The sequence below is a fragment of the Macaca fascicularis genome, chromosome 4 (genome assembly GCF_037993035.2).
Source record: "Macaca fascicularis isolate 582-1 chromosome 4, T2T-MFA8v1.1".
NCBI classification, from domain to species: Eukaryota; Metazoa; Chordata; class Mammalia; order Primates; family Cercopithecidae; genus Macaca; species Macaca fascicularis.
This window is the reverse complement of record NC_088378.1, coordinates 68609203-68622308: the sequence shown is the minus strand read 5'-3', so window position 1 is coordinate 68622308 and position 13106 is coordinate 68609203. Positions and strand designations below refer to the sequence as shown.

At 39.1% G+C, this 13106-nt stretch overlaps 1 protein-coding gene across 2 annotated transcripts in view; it reads right to left on the bottom strand.

Annotated features, from left to right (window-relative positions):
• The window catches only part of RTN4IP1 (reticulon 4 interacting protein 1), a 55047-nt gene that overhangs the window by 20610 nt on the left and 21331 nt on the right, over nucleotides 1-13106 (bottom strand). For both annotated transcript variants that reach the window (XM_005552238.4, XM_065543655.1), the window contains exon 5: nucleotides 8561-8609. In XM_005552238.4, coding sequence (XP_005552295.2) covers nucleotides 8561-8609 — 49 coding nt within the window. The remainder of the gene's footprint in view (nucleotides 1-8560; nucleotides 8610-13106) is intronic.

Genomic DNA, 13106 nt, shown 5'->3' with positions numbered 1-13106 from the left:
AAGGGGGCTATTTTCAGCTACTTTGAGAATAGCCACTTGAAGTTTATGAAGAAATATTTGTGCAGATAATTTTAGATCATAAGAAATCACTTGTTTTCTCAATCCTGTCCTAAGTATCAATTTCCTGAGCTTCCTTAATATAAGATGCAAAGACTCACTAGAATACAAGGGATCTGTGTTTGTCTTCACTATTGAATCCTCACTTCATGGCACACAAAGGTGCTCAGTAAATTTCTGTTAAATACAAAATATAAATAAAGGGTTTTTAACTTATTCATAATCTTACTCAATTTCTCACTTTTAAAAAAGCAACATTGACCAAAGACTTATATATCCTGAAAAACTGTGGGGAATTGAAATATTTAGGAGTGATATGATATACAATTTATTGTTCATGGGCTGCAAACAGAGACACTTGAGTGTAATGATACGTTGCTTTTCACAGAAAGTCCCAAATCAAATTCAAAGATGTGAAGAATATAACCCAAGATGAATAGCTCATTCATTGTGACCATCCTTTCTCTAATACCTACATGAAAAAAAAAAAACTATTGAGGAAAAAGAAAAGTATGTTCTAAGCACCTACATTTAATACATGTTTTTCTTTAAACAGTATTAAATCCTCAGGAAGAATCTGTCACATGTTGAAACAGGTTTTTTACCTCAAATTTCTAGTTTTTCCCCTCAAATTTTTAGTTTTTCCTTTCTCATTTAGAACCATTTATTATCTTTGAACATTATGAAAATGTTTTAAAAACAGTTTTACTTAATAAAAATTTTTCATGTAATATAAAACACAACTATAGAAAACACCTATAGGCCGGGTGTGGTGGCTCATGCCTGTAATCGCAGCACTTTGGGAGGCTGAGGTGGGTGGATCACTTGAGCTCAGGAGTCTGAGACCCGCCTAGGCAACATAGTGAGACCCCGTCTCTACTAAAAATACAAAAAATTAGCTGGGCCTGGTGGCACATGCCTGTGGTCCCAGCTACTCAGGAGGCTGAAGTGGGAGGATCACTTGAGCTGGCCGGGGAGGAGGTTGCAGTAAGCCAAGGTTGTATCACTGTACTCCAGCCTGGGTGGCAGAGTAAGATTCTGTCTCAAAAAAAAAAAAAGAAAGAAAGAAAGAAAGAAAACAGCTATAGGGTGAACATCACCCAGATAAAGCAGCAGCACGCTGGAAGCCATTCCAAAAATTCTCCTATGTGCCCCAAACCACAGAAGCCCCTCCTACCCTTTCCCAAAATCATTATCTTGATTTTTATAGTAATCACCTCCTTGCATTTCAAAAAGTTTTATCACCCAACAATGCATTCTCTAGACACTATAGTCTTGTGCATTCTTAAAATGTGGTATCTTTTAAATCTCTTTTTTTATAATTTTTTTTGGGTTTTTGTGGTTTTTTATTTGAGACATAGTCTCATTCTGTTGCGCAGGCTGGAGTGCAGTGGCGTGATCTCAGCTCACTGCAACCTCCACCTCCCAAGTTCAAGTGATTCTCCTGCCCTCAGCCTCCCAAGTAGCTGGCACTACAGGCATGTCACACCACGCCTGGCTAATTTTTGCATTTTTAGTAGAGATGGGATTTCACCAGGTTGGTCAGGCTGGTCTTGAACTCCTGACCTCACGTGATCCACCTGCCTTGGCCTCCCAAAGTGCTGGGATTACAGGTGTAAGCCACTGTGCCCAGCCTTAAGTCTCTTTTAAATCATAAGCTCCTGTTCTATCCTTTTGCTTTCTTATAATTTATCTGTGGAAGAATCTAGGCCATTTGAGCTGTAGAGTTTCCCACAGTCTGGAATTTCTGACTGCACACCCACGGGACAGTTCCACACGTTGTTTTGTCCTCTGTATTTTCTGCAACTTGGCAGATGGATCTGGAGACTAGATCTGATTCCATTTCAATCCCTTTAGCAAAACTATGGACAGTGTCTGGCAAAACTAGAGGAGGCACATCATGTCTGCTTGAGGCTCTCTTTATTATCTTAGCAACTGTCAATGCTTAATACCTATATCTGCTTATTGGTGGTTGTGAAATAGTAATCTTCTAATTCTAATTCTTTTTATTTAAGTAGTTGGAATATTTTCTTTCTTTTTTTTTTTGGCGGGGGGGATGGAGTCTCGCTCTGTCCCAGGCTAGAGTACAGTGGCGTGATCTCTGCTCACTGCAATCTCTGCCTCCCAGGTTCAAGCAATTATCCTGCCTCAGCCTCCCAAGTAGCTGGGATTACAGGTGCCCACCACCACGGCCGGCTAATTCTTGTGTAGAAACAGGATTTTGCCATGTGGGCCAGGCTGGTCTCGAACTCTTGACCTCAGGTGATCTGCCCGCCTTGGCATCCCAAAGTGCTGAGATTACAGGCATGAGCCACTGCGTCCAGCCTGAATACTTTCACAGAATAACACTGCCCCTCATATCACTGCCCCTCACATATTATTTGGCCTGCTCAATTATACAGTTCATGTAGGAAAGACAAGACAAATGCTTAACTGTTTTTATCAGTTTATAAGATAAATTGGTTCCCTATCAAATACCAAGTGAACTCTTTTGAAAAAAGTATCATGAACTCATGGATTCAAATATATTTAAAAGGTTTCAACCCATTGTAATGGTCATTATTATTACTGATGGTCAAATTGTTACATCTTTGGGCATTTCTTCAAGTTAGCTCTTGAGTCTTTTGACATGACCTGACTAATCTTTGATAGCTTCCTTGCTATTTAATGTATTCCAGGTTAATTCTTATATATTTGTGCCCTAGATCTGAAATCAGCTACTTCTGTAAGAAGCCCTGCCTTGTTTTAGTGAGAAATGATATTTCAAGTGATGGCTTTACATACACACATACACAAAATATCTCTTGAGTTCATATTGATACTTCCAATTCTAATTTGAGACTAATAAATCCCAGCACTTTGGGAGGCTGAGGCAGGAAGGTTGCTTGAGGCCAGGAATTCAAGACCAGCCCAGGCAACACAGCAAGACCCCATTGCTGCAAAAACATGAAAAAATTAGCTGGGTATGGTGGCATGTGCCTGTAGTTCCACCTACTCAAGAGTCTGAGGTGAGGATCACTGAGCCCAGGAGGTTGAGGTTGTGGTGAGCTGTGATGATGTCACTGCATCCCAGCCTGGATGACAGAGCAAGACACTGCCTCAAAAACAATAACAACTATTGCACTATATTTACCTTGTCAGAGCATATGGCTGCTCCTATACTCTCTCCTTCTAAGCCCTCATTTAGTTTTGTTCTACAGGTAACTGCATTGAACATTTACCACTAGTCCTTAAAATGTCTTCATAGTCATTCCTAGTCAGAAGCTCATTATCTAGTAGATTGGTCAGAAAAGGATCAGAAGAACAATATTCCCCAAGTTCTTGATGTTGATAACAGTCTGTATGTGTCCATGATACCTGAAGGCCTGTTTTGTTGTATAAAAGATTCTTGGCGCACTCTTCCTTGAGTATCTTAAATATGTTACTCCATTTTTTTCTGCCAAAAGTGTTACTGACAAAAAGTCTCATGATAGTCTAATTTTATTTCTCTTATAAGTCACGTCATCTTTTTTTCTTATATGGACACATAAGTAGCATATGTGCTATTTTGTCTAGATTTCCAAAGGATCCTATTTCTTTTTTCTTTAAAGGCCAGTAATTTCACTATAATTTTTCTTCATATTTTTATTAGTAATTTTCCTTAGTGTTGCTCAATCTGGGTCCATGTTCTTAGAAAAGTGATGTGGCTATTCAATATGTATTTTCAAATCATTTAATTTCAGGACGCTAGGAAAGTTTCTTTGTTTCTTTAATTATTATTTTAGTATGGGTTCAGTTCCCTTGCTTTGGTTTTCCCCTTCGAGGACTCCTACTGTCCATATATCAATTTTCTTTGCCTGTCATCAATATTTGGTACTTTCTCTTGAATCTGTTTTTATCTTTTTTTTTTTTTTTTTTTTGAGATAGGTCTCTCTCTGTCCAGGCTGAAGTGCAGTGGCATGATCACAGCTCACTGCAGCCTCGACCTCCTGGGCTCAAGTGATCCTCACACCTCAGCCTCTCCATAGCTGGGATTACAGGTATGAGCCACCATGCCCAGCTAGTTTTTGTATTTTTATTAGAGACGAGGTTTTGCCATGTTGCCCAGGCTGGTCCTGAATCGCTGAGCTCAAGCAATCTGCCCTCCTTGGCCTCCCAAAGTGCTGAGATTACAGGGTGAGCCACTGTGCCCAGCCTATCTTTTTGTTTCTTTTGTAATTTAAATTTTTTTCTGCATTTTGCTTCTATTAAGGAAGCATTATGTGTTGTGTTTACTTGCTATTGAGTTCCTCTTAGTTTAGTCTTCTGTTACTAAATGATTTTTTCATTCAGTTTTACTTTTTTCCTGAGTTTTTCCAATTCTGATTTATTTTGTTTTTTCACATTTTATATTATATTTTTTAATATCTTTTAACTTGCTTTGAAAAAGTAGGTGACATTTCAGGCTGTTTTGTAGGCATGTATTCTGATGTGCTTTCATTATAGGGTATGTTATTCTATACCTTATTTTCCCTTTCCTTATAATAGCTTTGTATGGGATTTAACCTTGATGCTTTTCTGTTACTTTTTAATTTTATTAAAATTTTTTGTTGTGAAATATAACACACATAAAAGCATATGGAATATACATATATAGCTTTACACATTATTACAAAGCAAATATTATTATAACCATTATTCAAAATTAAGAACTAGAATACCACCTGTGCCCGAAGCCTCCCAATTAAAACTTCAACTCCCTTAAAAAAGTAACTACTAACTACAATAACCCTTTTTGCTTTTTTTCTTTTTTTTAGAAGTTTTACTAAGTAGACACCCCCCTTAAACACTATTGCTTAGTTTCACCTGTTCTTGAATGTCATTAAATGGAACCATATAGGATGTACTCTTGCATCTGATTTCTTTTACTCAACATTCAGTTGTGATATTCATCCACTTCACTGTGTGTGATTATAGTTTTTTCATGACTGTATAATATGCCAGTGTAAGAATATACCACAATTTACTTACTCATTTTACTGTTGATGGACATTTGGGTTTTTCTAGTTGGGGAATTTTAATAGGAATAGCCCTGCTCTGAAATTCTGGACATATCTTTTGGTAAACATGCTTGTGTATCTATCTATAGGTTATAATCCTAAAATAGGAATTCTTGTGTGGTCCTTTTTTTGTTTTTAAGAAATTTTACAATTTATATTCACATTTAATAGATGCCAAATGGTTAAGTGGCTGTATCAATTTATGCTCTAACCGTGTATGATATTTCTCTTTGCTTTTTGCCTCTCTCCCTCTTTTTCCTTTCTTCTATTTACTTATGCATTCAACTCATATTTACTGAGCCTCTGGATTGGATCCTGGTTATCAAATGATGAATTAAAAGAAGTTAAAGTGTGCATCCCAGGAATCCTCGTCTCCTTCACCCAGTTCAGTCAACAAACAGACAGGAAGCCCCCAGCACCATCTGGGTTCTCAAAAAGTCTAAGTTGGGTCTGGGATGGTCTATAACACCCAAACCTCTCTCCTGGAAAGTAATGTGGCAGAGCCTCTGAGGCTACTCGCTGCCCCCTAATGGGGAAAAGGCTCTCTCTCCTCATCCTGAGAGAGGCTTAATCAAGCTCCCTCTTCTAGGAGCCAGTCAGTTACACATCTGACCACAATAGGAGCAGCCACTGGGCCCCATCATGTTCCTGGAGGCTTGGGGAACTTTTGGTTTGTTTTGTCTTATTTGAGGTAAAATTCATATACATCACCATTTTCACAATTTTAAAGTATTTAAAGTATACTGTAGTCTCTAGTACACTCACAATGTTGTGCAACCATCACCACTAATTCCAGAATATTTTAATCGCCCCAAGAATAAGCCTCGTGCTTATTAAGTAGTCGTTCCCCACTCCCTTCTCCATCCACCCCCAGCCCCTGACAACCACGAATCTGCTTTCTGTCTCTGTGGATTTGCCTATTCTAGACATATGATATAAATGGAATCATACAATATGTAGGACCTTTTGTTTCTGGATTTTTCTCACTTAACCATGTTTGGAAGATTCATCCATGTTGTATCAGGCATCAATATTTTATTCTTTTCTATGGCTGAATAATATTCCATTGTATGTCTATACCACATTTTGTTTATCCATTCATCAATTGATAGACATTAGAGTTATTTCCACTTTTTTTCCACTATTATGAATAATACTGCTATGAATATTCATAAATAAGATTAGGCTTAAATGTATGTTTCCATTTCTCTTGGGTATATACCTAAGGATGGAATTGCTGGGTCACATGGTAATTCTATGTTTAACATTTTGAGGACCCAACAAACTCTCCCACAATGTCTGTACCATTTTAACTTCCCACCAGCAATGAATGAGTGTTCTAATTTATTTACATCTTTGCTAATATTTTTTATTTTCTGTATCTGCTTTTTATTATAAGACACAGTATCTCACTGTGGTTTGGATTTGCATTTCCCTAATGAATAAATATATTGACCATCCTTACACGGACTTACTGGCCACTTGTATGTATTCTTTGGAGAAATGTCAATTCAAGTTCTTCACTACTTAAAAATTGTGCTGTCTTTTTCTTGTTGAGTTATAAGAGTTCTTTATATATTCTGGATACTAGACTCTTACCAGATAAATGATATGTAAATATTTTCTTCCATTCTATGGGTTGTCTTTTCACTTTCTTGATAGTGCCCTTTGGCGTATAAAAGTTTTTTAATTTTGGCCGGGCGCGGTGGCTCAAGCCTGTAATCCCAGCACTTTGGGAGGCCGAGACAGGCGGATCATAAGGTCAGGAGATCGAGACCATCCTGGCTAACATGGTGAAACCCTGTCTCTACTAAAAATACAAAAAAAAAAAAAATTAGCCAGGCGTGGTGGCGGGCGCCTGTAGTCCCAGCTACTCAGGAGGCTGAGGCAGGAGAATGGCATAAACCCGAGAGGTGAAGCTTGCAGCGAGCTGAGATCAGGCCGCTGCACTCCAGCCTGGGTGACAGAGCGAGACTCCGTCTCAAAAAATAAAAATAAAAAATAAATAAATAAATAAAGTTTTTTAATTCTGATGAAGTACAATTTACTTTTTTCTTTGGTTGCTTGTGCTTTGGGTGTCCTATCTAAAACTCTGTTGCCAAATCTACAATCATGAAGGTTTTCTCTTATGTTTCGTTCTAAGACTTTTTTCCCTTTCCCTGCCTACTCTTCTAAGAGTTTTATGGTTTTAGTTCTTATGTTTAGATCTTTGATCCATTTTGAGGTTTTTTGTTTGTTTTTGTTTTTTGAGACAGAGTTTCACTCATCACCCAGGCTGGAGTGCATGATCTAGGCTCACTGAAACCTCCGCCTCCTGGGTTCCAGCAATTCTCCTGCCTCAGCCTCCTGAGTAACTGGAATTACAGGCACACGCCACCATGTCCAACTAATTTTTGTATTTTTAGTAGAGACAGGGTTTCACCATGTTGTCCAGGCTGTTCTTGAACTCCTGACCTCAAGTGATCCACCCACCTTGGCCTCCCAAAGTATAGGGATAACAGGTGTGAACCACCATGCCTGATCTTGAGGGTTTTTTTTTTTTTTTAATACAATGTGAGGTAGGGGCTCAACTTCATTCTTTTACATGTGGATATCTAGTTGTTCCAGCAGTATTTGCTGGAAGAACTATTCTTTCCCCCATTTAATGGTCTTGCCATTCTTGTCAGAATCAATTGACCACAAAGGTACGGGTTTATTTCTGGATGCTCAATTCTATTCCATTGATCTATAAGTCCACCCTTATGTTTTGATTACTGTAGCTCTGTAGTAAGTTTGAAATCAGCAAGTGTGAGTCCTCCAACTTTATTCTTTTTCAAGATTGTTTGGCTGTTTGGGGTCCCCTGTGATTCCATATGCCTTTTAGGATCCACTTGTCCATTTATGAAAAGCAAAAAGCAGTTGGCATTTTGATAGGGATTGCACTGAATCTATAAATCACTTTGGGGGAGTATTGCCATCTTAACGGTATTTTGGCGACTGTATTTCTACATACATTTTAGAATCAGCTTACTGATTTCTACATTTTGCATGCTTTTTAGCCTGCAACAATTTTGATTGGAAACTAGTATTGGTTTTTGACATTGGCTGTTTCCTACTAAATTGCTAACTTCCATCTACCCATGGCACTGCCCATGGTCTTCCTTTTTAAAAGCTTTCCTACATCTGTTATCAAGGACATCCACACACCCACTCATATGAAACTACTAGAAAGCTTAATGCTTCCTTCTACATTAGAATATTTTCCTTACAGTGAGCTATGATTGTGCCACTGCACTCCAGCCTGGATGACACAGCAAGACTCCATCTCTAAAAAATAATTTTTTAAATAAAAAAGAGAATATTTTCCTCTTACAGAACAAGCTGAAATTACAGTACATTTACCAGATCTACCTTTTTCTCAGCTTTTAAGGAGAAATAATTTATCTTAATTTATAAATTCATGCAAACAAAATCCTCCTATTCACAAGATTAAAAAATGGTTTTACCTGTATAGCAAAAGTACCAACTCCGCCTGAAGCGCCTAAGATTAGAACACTGCAATGCAAAGGAAACCACAGTTAATGAGAATCTAAAGCAGATATAATTGGATAAATGTTTTCAACATATAACTGGTTGATGATAAAATGATAAATAATTCTAAAAGAAAATAAAGTTATTACACTTCCCAAGATATACTACACAAGGATTTTTATTTTAGGTTCACCAAGAAACTGTAGTTGCTTAAAATTAGACATTCTATGAGCTCTACCAAGAATATCAAATACCGAAAATACCAATAATTTGTTGGCTTAAGATAGCTCAGATGGTCCTTTGTAACATCTGCTTGTAATTTTTCCAGGCTAAAATTATTAGAGCTTCCTCTATGAGAGGGAGATTTGGGGCCCTTTTTAGTTTGTTATGCTTAGCTGTTCTCTAAGAAAAATCACATTCCTGACTACATTCTCACCAAAGAGAAATAAACATCTTTTGTTCAGACATGTCAAGTTCATCAACTTTCATAAATGAAAATCAATTCCCATCCTCGATATGGCTTCCTGTTAAAGCAGAGGAATGTGTCCAGCCAGCACAACCATCCTCATACCGCATGTTCTTACCATGGTAACTCACGATAGCCCTGAAGACCAAGGTGCTAAGCCTGGATCAGTCAGGGCAGGAGGGATGTGGCGGGACAAGGGTGAAGGGGTGAGGGGTAGGGTAAGGGATGATGAACTCTTTGAAATTGTGAATTTCCTAAAACAACACGTAAAATTTGTGTGATTATGCATATGCTTATTGACAAGGAAGGGAATCTAGACCTATCATCCATTTCCCAAAGAAGTGTGCAATCCAAAAGAGAATCACCGGTCAAAAAACTGCTTTCCACGCTCTTACATTTTATTCTTAAATTAACGTAGAGCTTCAGAGAATTGCCTACTTGGACTGGATGGTTTCAAGTCCCAGAAAATTGTTTGCACTGTACTTTGGTGTCATGCTACTGATCAAGGTTGAGGAACATTATAAAAAGTGATTGTTTGATATCTGATACTGTATTAGCTAAGGGGATATTGTTGACAGAATTCATGAGAATTCTTTTTATGACAGCTTACAAAAAAACATTTTTTTGAACACTAAGTGGTGGTAGTATGTGTCCTATTTAACGTCACCATAAATTGAGTAACTGCTAGTGTGGGTCCCTACTGCCTTGGCTGCTGGAAAGTGCAGGAATTCTGCCACCTATCTCTAGCAAGTACACCAAGTCTTGGAACATGCACTCTATCTATAACCTTAACCCTAGTTTCATTTCATTTTTTTTTTTCTATCTTGCCCAAATCACAGAAGGCTGTTTGTCACCCTTATTTATAGCTTAAAAGTTACTACTAAAATTTCTGAGCCAGTTGTTCCCTTTGAAATTAAAACCATGAAATGTAATTAAGACAAGTCTCCTTGCAAATTGTGTTCCTTCTAGAAGGGTTTATAATTTCCAAAATTATAAAGACTAGAAGAAATTGTAAAGATCCTGTTGGGGCTCAGAAAGCAATACCCCAGAGTATGTCACTTTGACATGCTGAGTATTTTGAGGTAAAGAAGCAACCTCAGAACGAAGCTCTCTCTGATCTCTCACCATCCCGGCCACGGTCTTTCATCCCTTTGTCTCTCCTGAAGTGCAAAGGGAGGATTTTTCTGAAGTTCCCTCAGAAGGAATGCTATTTTCTTGGGCCCCCTCCCTATAATCTCACCAAACACAGAAGATTAACTCACATGAAAGAAGACTAGGTGCCACACCCACAGCCCAGATGAATTTTGTCCTAGGCTACTGTCTGTTCTTTGGGCCCATTCATCTCCTCTCAAAATAATTTACTCTTCCTCTAAAAATGCCTATATACTCCCCTTCCCTCCACCCTATGAAGAGGGTATTTAGGCATCACCAATTTGGCCCTTCTTTGAGGTTCATAACTTGTGTGATTTCCGTGCACCTACACATTATTACCTGCCCAGGTCTGCTGCCACCAACACTGACAGTGACCCCGCCCCTCAATAGTAAAGCTGCCACCAGCCATGCATGCAGTGCAGAGAGGACCAGTTCCCCCGGGGCCCACAACCACCACTGCTGGCCCTCATGCACACTGACCAGAGTCCTGAGGACTAGTCCACCCAAAGCCTGCCATCCACACCAGCAGCAGGAATGCTATGTAGCTGCATGTGTCACCTAGTGACCTGAGGACCAGACTGCCCAGCATTCCTATGTCCAATAAAAGGGCCCAAGAGGCCAAGCGTGGTGGCTCACGCCTGTAATCCCAGCACATTGGGAGGCTGAGGCAGGCAGATCATGACGTCAAGAAATCGAGACCATTCTGGCCAACATGGTGAAACCCCGTCTCTATTAAAATACAAAAATTAGCTGGGCTTGGTGGCGCACACCTGTAGTCCCAGAAGGCTGAGGTAGGAGAATCACTTGAACCCAGAAGGTGGAGGTTGCAGTGAGCTGAGATAGCACCATTGCACTCCAGCCTGGTGACAGAGTGAGATCCTGTCTAAAAAAAAAAAAAAAAATTGCCTAACAGCCTCCACAAACTAAAGCGTAAGCCACTGAGAAATTCAGACACCACTGATAGTGATCACAGCCAAAGAAATCATACAAAGACGCTGGGTGCAGTGGCTCATGCCTGTAATCCCAGCACTTTGGGAGGCCGAGGCGGGCAGATCACGAGGTCAGGAGATCGAGACCATCCTGGCTAACCATCCTGGCTAACATGGTGAAATCCCGTCTCTACTAAAAAAATACAAAAAAAAATTAGCCAGGAGTGGTGGCAGGTGCCTGTAGTCCCAGCTACTCGGGAGGCTGAGGCAGGAGGATGGTATGAACCTGGGAGGCAGAGGTTGCAGTGAGCTGAGATTGCACCACTGCACTCCAGCCTGGGCGACAGAGCGAGACTCTGTCTCAAAAAAAAAAAAAAAAAAGAAAGAAAGAAAAAAAGGAAATCATACAGAGACTACACTACTGTGCTCACCCAGGAACAAAGCCAAAGCACTCTACTCAAACAACACAATAGATACATCTACAGGAAAAAGTACTGGAAGTACAAGCCAGAGCAATCAGGGAAGAGAAAGAAACAAAAGGCATCCAAATTGGAAAAGAGGATGTCAAATTGTCCCTCTTTGCAGATGACATGATCTTACATATAGAAAAAACAAAAGACCCCACCAAAAACCTCTTAGAATTGATAAACAGATTCATTAAAGTAACACAATACAAAATCAACATACAAAAATCAGTAGCAGCCCGGAGCAGTGGCTCACGCCTGTAATCCCAACACTTCGGGAGGCTGAGGCAGGCAGATCGCTTGAGTCCAGGAGTTCAAGACCAGCCTGGCCAACAAAGCAAAACCCATCTCTACTAAATACAAAAATAGCTGGGCATGGTGGCACATGCCTGTAGTCCTAGCTATTTGGGAGGCTGAGGTGGAAGGATCACTTGAGCCCAGGAAGGCGGAGGTTGCAGTGAGCCAAGATCATGCACTGCCCTCCAGCCTGGGTGACAGAACAAAACTCTGTCTCCAAAAAGAAATTTTTTTAAATAAATAAATATAAATAAAAATTTAAAAATTAGTAGCATTGCTACATACCAACAATGAACTAGCTGTAAAAGAAATCAATTTCATTTACAATAACTACCAAAAAACCACTTAGGAATAAATTTAACCAAGGAGGTGGAAGATTTATATAATGAAAACTAGAAACACTGATAAAAGAAATCAAAAAGGGCTGGGCACGGTGGCTCACACCTCTAATCCCAGCACTTTGGGAGGCCAAGCAGGGGAGGACCGCTTGAGCTCAGGAGTTCAAGACCAGCCTATCTCAAAAAAATACATATAAATTAAATAAATAGAAGAGAACACCAAAAAATGGACATCCTATGCTCATGGATTGGAAAAATAAATGTTGCTAAAATGACCAAACCACCCAAAGCAATCTACAGACTTTATTCAAGCCTTATCAAAATATCAATGACATTCTTCACAGAAATTTTTTTAAATCCTAAAATTTGCATGGAACCACAAAAGACCCTGAATAACCAAAAGAATATGTGCAAAAATAAAAAAGCAGGAGGCATCACCTTACCTGACTTCAAACTATACCACAAAGCTACAGTAACCAAAACAACATGGTACTGGTATAAAAACAGACACATAGACCAATGGAACAGAATAAAGAACCCAGAAATAAATCCACCTATTTATAGCCAGCTGATTTACGACAAAGGTAACAAGAACTTATGTTGGGGAGATGACAATTTCTTCAATAAATGGTGCTGGGAAAATTGGATATCCATATGCAGAAAAATGGAAACTAGATGCCCATCTCTCACCATATATAAAAACCCACTCAAAATGAATTAAAGACTTAAACATAAGACCTAAAACAAAACTATTAGAAGAAAGCATATAGGAATACAGACAACAATGATATAGGTAAGACTTCAAAAGCACAGGCAGCAAAAACATTAATAGGACTATATCAAATTAAAAAGCTCTGTACAGCAAATGAAATAAC